Source organism: Podarcis liolepis (genome assembly GCF_965112155.1).
Source record: "Podarcis liolepis genome assembly, chromosome: 7".
NCBI classification, from domain to species: domain Eukaryota; kingdom Metazoa; phylum Chordata; class Lepidosauria; order Squamata; family Lacertidae; genus Podarcis; species Podarcis liolepis.
Genome location: NC_139561.1, coordinates 25,827,095 through 25,835,263, shown reverse-complemented (window position 1 = coordinate 25,835,263; position 8,169 = coordinate 25,827,095). Strand labels below are relative to the sequence as shown.

The 8,169-nt window shown below is 45.8% G+C and overlaps 1 protein-coding gene across 2 annotated transcripts; it reads right to left on the bottom strand.

Annotated features, from left to right (window-relative positions):
* LOC310711405 (claudin-16-like) lies at window positions 1-7,698 on the bottom strand. 2 transcript variants are annotated; one of them, XM_083513315.1, is made up of 5 exons: window positions 7,121-7,698; window positions 4,792-4,927; window positions 3,980-4,144; window positions 1,747-1,811; window positions 1-531 (listed from the first exon to the last, which is right to left on the bottom strand). In XM_083513315.1, exons 1-5 carry the CDS (start codon window positions 7,223-7,225, stop codon window positions 337-339), a joined length of 666 nt encoding a protein of 221 aa, XP_083369441.1. In that variant the 5' UTR covers window positions 7,226-7,698; the 3' UTR covers window positions 1-336. The 2 variants fall into 2 exon arrangements, with proteins under 2 accessions (XP_083369441.1, XP_083369442.1); XM_083513316.1 differs by lacking the exon at window positions 7,121-7,698 and adding an exon at window positions 5,867-6,041.
* Window positions 7,699-8,169: the final 471 nt, after the last annotated feature.

Sequence of the window (8,169 nt, the reverse complement as noted above, 5' to 3'; positions counted from 1 at the left end):
GTGGTCCTTCTGGCTGCTCCCCGGTTGGCCCTGCTACCAATCGGCAATCAAGTGTGAAGACCAGTCTGATGATGCAGAAAAGACACAATGCAATCCAACCAGCCAGCTGCTTCTGGTTTAATTGGAATCTTGCTTTATGGTCGCACCCGCTTCAAATATTTAAATCATATAGCTTTTAAAGCACGTGGCATTTAAAGCATATGGCTTCCACCAGAGAAGCCCAGGAACTATAGTTTCCCCCCTCGCAGAGCTCTAATCCCCAGCAGCCTTTACAAACGACATTTGCTAGAAAGGCAACGGTTGGTTTGTCAGCGAAGAGAGGGCTGGACTCCTCCTTCATAGGTAGGTTTGCGGCCCTTTGGAGGTCAGTGGGCTGCAGAGAAGGTTCTGCTTTCTCTTCGGCGCCTGGGCATCAAGGCAGTCGGCGGTGATCAGTAAGGCACCACCGGAAGTGGTGCAAGCGGCGCCCGCGGCAGCCATCCAATAGGAATAGCCAAGCTCGTAAGTCACGCCAGGGATGCCCAGGCTAACCTGAAAGAGAACTGAGATGGTGAGCGATCCCTTTTCTTAAAAAAACCCGGAAGCATTTTTATTAGGTATAGTAGGTGAAGCATAATTGTAGTAGGTATAGTAGGTGAAGCATAAATTGTTCATGTATGCTACTACTGCAGCAAAGACTCTTTAAGCCCAAAAATGGAAGCAACAAGGAGTACCAGTGAAGAGTGGCAGATGAAAATGATGGACTATGCGGAATTGGCAAAGCTGACCGGGAAAATCCGAAACCAGCGTGATCAAGCTTTCCTAAAAGGCTGGAGTAAATTTGTACAATATTTGAAGGGTCATTGTAAACATTTACCAACACTAGTAGGGTTGTAAGAAATCTTGTAATGATAATGGTTATTAGCTTTTTATATTTATTTGAAAGTGGAGATAAGTTGAATGAGAAATACGTAAAATGGAAGATCATGAATCTTCCATTCAAAGTTCACCCTTATATCATAGCGTTCATACAAGGGTGAACTTTGAAAACCATGAGACGGGAGGGAGGGAAGTCAATTTGGCTCAGAAGAACAAAAAACAATGTGGATAGTAAGATTATGTTTAAATTTTGAAAAGCAATAAAAACACTACAAAAAAAGAGATGGTGACCGATCCTGGACACACTGCAGGAATCGAACCAGGGGGAGCAGCACATTTTAAAGGCATGTGTTGATTACCATTAAAAAATTCTCACTTGTAGGGCTTTGCAGGCAGAAAGCCCAGGTTCAAATTGGGGCATCTCAGGTACTTCTGGGGAAGGGCTGAGACTCTAGGGAACTGCAGCTAGTCAAGGCAGGAGGTGGATGGAGAACGCCCTAAAGAATCCATGTGGCTTCCAAGACGTTCTATACTAAACTCCATTCCCATTGGGGAATGGCCACAACTGTGTAGTAGAGCGCCTACTTTGCATGCAGGAAGGTCCCAGGTTCAAATCTAGCCATCGCCAAGCTGGGCAGGGAAAGACTCCCTTCCTAGAGAGCTGGGGCCAGTCAGTGTCAACAATACTGGGCTAGCAGACTCTGGCATAAGGCAGCTTCTGCCATATAGCTCAGTTGGTAGAGCCCAAGACTCTTAATCTCAGGGTGGTGGGTTTGAGCCCCATGTTGGGCAGAAGTTTTTGGCAAGGCAGGGGGTTGTACTAGACGTCCCTTCCAACTCTACAGTTGATTCTTCTGTTCATATGTTCTTTTAGGCTACCTCACTTACCTCAAGCTTATACTTCTGAACGGTGTCGATGCCGTACCACAGAGAAGCAACCGCTCCAGAGAGCCCTGTGAAAGGGAGACCATTCCACATTAGAGTTTCCAGCTACCGTGGCTTCCTTGATAACAACAACAATTTATTATTTATACCCTGCCCATCTGGCTGGGTTTCCCCAGCCACTCTGGGCGGCTTCCAACAGAATATTAAAATACAATAGTCCATTAAACATTAAAAGCTTCCCTAAACAGGGCTGCCTTCAGATGTTCTCTAAGATCTCCTCTAAGGATAAATAGAATTTTAAGCTTTTTTTTAAAAAAAAAAAAAAGCTGTGTGCACACCTTCAGCTGGTGTGTATCCACTTAGCTAACTTTTATTACCACTGCTATAAATGGACAACGCCAACTTGGGCCCATGAATTTCAATGGGTCTATCCTGAGTAGGATCGACACTAGATTGACCTCAATCTCATACAGGGATGGGGGTTGATTTTTATTTCATCTGCATTGAAAGGCGAACCTACCTATTTTTATTTTTACATTTCTATCTCACCTTTCCTCAATGGAGCTTAAGATGGCATACATTGTTCTCCGGCTGCTGATTATATCCTCAGAACAACCCTGGGAGGTAGTTTAGGTTAAAGGACAGTGGCTGACCCAAGGTTACCCAGTGAGCTGAGGGATTTGAACCCAGGTCTCCCAGGTCATAGTCCAACATTTCTAACCATTACACTCTTAACCACATTGGCTTTCTAAAACAATTCAAGAATACAGCCACCCTTAGAAATTTGTGCTTCTCTGGATCGAGCCAAGTAATGTTTACAAAAGTGTATATGTTACAGATAGGTAGCCGTGTTGGTCTGCCATAGTCAAAAAAAATTCCTTCCAGTAGCACCTTAAAGACCAACTAAGTTAGTTCTTGGTATGAGCTTTCGTGTGCATGCACACTTCTTCAGATACACTGGAACAGAAGTTGCCAGATCCTTCTATATAGTGAGAAGGTGGGGAGGGGTATATGATATTGGGAAGAAGGAGAAACATACAAATGCATTATATTGGGGGAAAATTGCTCTGCAAAAAGAAGGTGTGGAGTAGGCAAAATTGGAAATGTAAAAAAAAAATGTGAATAGTAGGAGAAATGTGCACTACAATGTGGACATGTAGAACTTATCATAAGAATTGGGGGGGGGGGGGTGAGAGCCTGTGAAAAACCGAAATTGGCAGATATGCCCATCCTTGGTGTCACACTGAATTCTGGAAGGGCGAGATCTCTTCGTCATATTCTAGAACATCATCCTATAAATCAGGGTCCTATTCAGTGCTAGTCCTACTCTGAATAATGGGCATGACCAACTTAGTTCAATGGGTCTGCTCAGTGCCAGATTTATGTATAAGCCAAACAAGCTGTAGCTTAGGGCCCCACTCTCTTGCCCCCCCTCCCAAAAAAAAATTAAAGGTCCATAAATTACCATATACCATATATTCAACACAAAAAACAGTGACAATTTGTTGTTGACAAAGGACAGCTGGACATATAAATGGCCCCATTACCTTTAGTAGCTTAGGGCCTCATCAAACCTAAATCCGGCCCTGGGGCTACTCTGAGTAGGACTTAGCTGGAGACAACCCTATACTTCCACATATTACTGTATTTTTCGCTCTATAAGACGCACCAGACCTCAAGACGCACCTAGTTTTTGGAGGAGGAAAACAAGAAAAAAAATATTCTGAATCTCAGAAACCAGAACAGCAAGAGGGATTGCTGCGCAGTGAAAGCAGCAATCCCTCTTGCTGTTCTGGCTTCTGGGATAGCTGCGCAGCCTGCATTTGCTCCATAAGACGCACACACATTTCCCCTTACTTTTTAGGAGGGGAAAAGTGAGTCTTATAGAGCAAAAAATACGGTACTCTCTTTCAACTTACATTTACTTGTTTTGAGCAATCTGCACTGCTTCGTCACTACAGCTTTTCAGACTGTAAGAAGTTGCAGGTGCAGACAGTCATAAATGCGGGATCAGGTTTAACCTCCCCAATACCACTGTGAGCACAAATAATCATATGCGGAATAAAAGGGAATCTGGAAGGTTCCTCGGTTTTTTGGCTGCTGTTAAAGGCTTTAATGTGGGACTAATGTAAAAAAGGAAGAGGAAGGAGGCACCCTACAAACAAGACTGTGGAAGGCAAGGTCTAGATCGAGTACTATTCTGCCCCAACCTGAAACAAGGCAAGGCTGTGCTTACCTCCTAAGAGGAACAGGATCCCAGCAGCCAGGGAGAACTTCTGTTTCTGAAGGACTCTGCCGTGCATTAGCTTGGTACATTTCATGCCAGCAATGAAGGGAGGTATGGCAGAAAGAGTCAGAAAGGCAGAGAGGATCACCAAGACCCGAGTGACCACGAGAACAGCTGGTGGGATGGGGTGAAGAATCGAGAGAGAACAAGACTTTAGAACATGGAAAGCACCTTGAAAGGAGATCAGGGTTTAATGGTAGACTGCAGGCAAATTTTGCTGTGGGGTTTCTGGTGCTCAATTATTTAATAATGGCAGCAACAACAACAAAATCTCTCCCCTTTCTCTCAAAAACCTCCTCTGGGTTAGAATAATAGATCTGTTGAGTTGGAAGGGACCACTAGGAATGTAGGAATCTTTTGCCCAACGTGGGCAACTTCACTCCCAACATGGGTTGCCATATGGCTGGATTTTCCCAGACATTTAGCAATTTCCTCCTGGAGACTGGTGACCTGTACACCTTGTAACCTGACCAATGTTGGGCCATTGTTGTGACTTATGGAATAAACCCACTGGCAATAACTGAGCTAAGAGTCTTAGTATTGCATCTTTGACTGGGAGCCTCTGATCCCAGGTTCAATCCCTGAAAAACTCCAGGTGAGGCTGGGGGGGGGGGACTGCTGTCTGAAACTTTGGAGAACCACTGCCAGCCAGTGCTGGTAATATTGAGCTAGATGGACTAATGGTACAGGGCAGCTTCCCGTGTGTCCTGTCCACCTTTGCAAACTGCTCCAACCAGGTGGACCTGGTTTATTTCCCTTACCTGGATGTTCGCTGAGATAGGAGATCGGGATGTCACAGGTCCAGAGGTCGGCGACGTTATCAAACACACACTCGCTCCACAATCCCCGGCACCGGGCACTCAGCCCCACTGAAGACAGGGGGTCCTTGGCGTCTTGCTAGAGAAGGGAAGAGAGAAAGAAATGTTTTGTGCAGGAATGAGGCACCACTAGGGGTTTTGTACAGACAGGTGGTGTGAAGTGAGATGGAGTCGAGTAGAAAGGTGTTGGTGGACTAACTCAGTTGTACTCAGGCTGCCTGCCCCTCCAATTGGTTGGAGCCTCAGGATTGTGGCAGGAGGGAATCTGTCCCCTATTCGAGGATGGAAAGAACCTGAGGCTCTCCAGATGTGGTTGGACTCCCTGAAGCACCCTTCAGTCCCAAGCATGGCTAATGAACTGTAGTCAGTGGAGGCTGGTGCCCATGAGGTCTGGTAGGACAGAAGGAAGGGAGGCCAACAGTAGGTGGTGCCAGAGGGCATGGCAGGCAGAGCCAACTCATTCTAGTTTTGTCCCCATTCCCCCCCTTGAGTTCAACACTGAGACTAAGAAGGAAGATGAAGACACCCAGGACTACACTCTGGACTCGTTGTAAGAAAGAAGGAAGGTGAGCGGGGAGGAATGATTGGGGGTTGGGTGGAGAGAGACTTTGAGAACTAATTTTTTAATTTGAGGTTCTTAAGCAGTGGTCCACAGACCATGGGCTGTTCATGAACCCCATTCAGCTAGTCCACAGACCAGGACAGTTGAGAATAACTTCTTCACACAGTACGTAATTTGTGGAACTCGCTCCTGCAGGAGGCAGTGGTGGCTGCCATACTTGGATAGCTTTCAAAGAGGATCGGAGAACCTCCTGGAGGAGAAGACGATCAATGGCTGCTATCCATGGTGGCTGTGTTCTGCCACCATGGCTGGGCTAGATGGGCTATTGGCCAGATCCAGTAGGTTCTTATGTTATCATGTTCTGACTGTCCTGTGTCTCAGGCACTCTCATCCTCACAACCCACACTCTCTCTTCTGTCTGTCTGTCTGTATCTTTCACACACACAGGCAGCTCACTTTTATAAATATTAGCAAATACATTTGACAGAGCAGGCTCCTGTGCATCCAACCCCCGGAGAGGGTTCAGCAACGAAGAAAGGAAGAAGCGGCGATGGCTCCAGTGGCCAGTGTTTACCCAGTGAGTGCAAAGCTGGGGGCACTGGCCCCTCTTTATCAAAGTCACCAGAAGCAGGTTTGACCTTTCCAGGAGTACACCGGCCCTCGCCGCTGCGGTATATTTTCCCCAGAGCTTAACGTTCCTATGGCAACCAGGCCTTGGGTTTGACAACAGCACAAGCCAAGCACCCCTCCAGTTCTTCTATCAAGCAAGTTTTCAATTTCTTCAGAGAGGGAAAGGGGGACCAAGAAAAATTTGTATGCTGGGATGAGGGAATGGCTCTGAAGCTGATCCAAGGTGAAGAATTTCCCAGAAGGACTTTGTGTCTTCGTCTTGTAGTGCTAGATTGCCCAATGGACTGATTAAGCACATTTCAGGTACCAGCAAAGCAGGGGTGCACACACACACACACACACACACACACACACACAAATATATTTCTTTTGGGAAGTAATTTAACATTTGAGATTTCCAAAATAATAATAATATAAAAACATAATAGTAATAATTTTTTTTTAAAAAGCTTCTAAGTAATCATTATGGGGGAAATCAGAACTTTGTTAGACTTCCTTACCCTCCACTACAAATACCCCTCATTATTCCTGTTCTCTTTTTATTACTTATCTCCACCTAAGCCAGGGAGTGTTCCTCCTAACGCAGATCAAACTAAATGCGAGGAAATCAGATCCTGTCGGGTGTCACAAATGACATACATGCATGTGCATTTCAGCATACATGTGAGTTCTGTGTCATTACGAATAGTACAATTTTATTCTATGGTTCAGTATTGTTTTTATTTTTAATTGCACATGGGGGGGGGGGAGGCACCACAATCTTGTCAGTGCTTGGGACTTCTACAGGTTGCGATCCAGTGTACGCTATCTACACATTGCGTGGAGGAGAACAGACCTGCAAAATCCAAAGAAGCGCAAAGGTTGGCTACATTGCACTTAACATCTCATTTCGGAACTTGAAGTTTGCCTTTGGAAATTGAAATCAGACAGGTTTGTGCATCCCTACCCACAGATGAAGCAGGAAAAAATGAAAACAACCTATGAAACCAAAGGGCAGGTGTTTGGCACAACACAGATTTTGATTCCACCCCCCCTCCCGCCCCCTTCCCAGCTTTAAAGTCCCCTTAATTTGTTTCTTACCCTCCAGCAATCTGCTCCGGCACCCAGAACGAGAAGCAAAAAGCCCAGCCCTCCCAGTCCCATTGCCAGGATGTCTGTTGCCACTGCCATGCCCGGGATCTCCATTCCACGCTCAACTAGGAATTTTCCTTCTCAACATCACACACACACACCACACTTTTCTTCTTGGAAGCAGTAGACCAGAAGGTGACCAGCAGATCTAAGTGGAAAGGACTTTGGGAGGAAAGCTGGTAAAAGCCAGCATGTTCCCCCTTGTGGAAATGGAAAGAACATGCATTTTTGTTGGCGAAGTCAAACTGCTGCGTTAGCTGCACGACCAGGCTGTCTCCAGGCACTTCAAGATCATCTGCAAGTGGCTACACCGGGGTTCAGGTTGCCAGCCTTCATGTCACATTTGCCACCTACGTGCTTAATCTGGATTACTTCACTATCCTACTGAATTTGTTCTGTTGTTGTTGTTGTTCTTTAGTCGTTTAGTCGTGTCCGACTCTTCGTGACCCCATGGACCAGAGCACGCCAGGCATTCCTGTCTTCCACTGCCTCCTGCAGTTTAGTCAAACTCATGCTGGTAGCTTCGAGAACACTGTCCAACCATCTTGTCCTCTGTCGTCCCCTTCTCCTTGTGCCCTCCATCTTTCCCAACATCAGGGTCTTTTCCAGAGAGTCTTCTCTTCTCATGAGGTGGCCAAAGTATTGGAGCCTCAGCTTCAGGATCTGTCCTTTCAGTGAGCACTTAGGGCTGATTTCCTTAGGAATGGAGAGGTTTGATCTTCTTGCAGTCCATGGGACTCTCAAGAGTCTCCTCCAACACCATAATTCAAAAGCATCAATTCTTCGGCGATCAGCCTTCTTTATGGTCCAGCTCTCACTTCCATACATCACTACTGAGAAAACCATAGCATTAACTATACGGACCTTTGTTGGCAAGGTGATGTAAAATTTGTTCTACAGTTATTCAATTGTTGATTTTGTCTTATGGTGATGCAGCTTCCCTCCCCAGCTCTGCTACGCATTTTGATAGGAAAGGGTTTTAAAAATTTATTTGTGAG

Coding starts and splice junctions, on each gene's coding strand:
- LOC310711405 (XM_083513315.1), bottom strand. CDS start 7,225: ATGGAGATCCCGGGCATGGCAGTGGCAACAGACATCCTGGCAATGGGA. Junction 1,812..3,979: donor GATCCTGTTCCTCTTAGGAG/GTAAGCACAGCC, acceptor TCCCTTTCACAG/GGCTCTCTGGAGCGGTTGCT. Junction 532..1,746: donor TTCAGAAGTATAAGCTTGAG/GTAAGTGAGGTA, acceptor GTTCTCTTTCAG/GTTAGCCTGGGCATCCCTGG.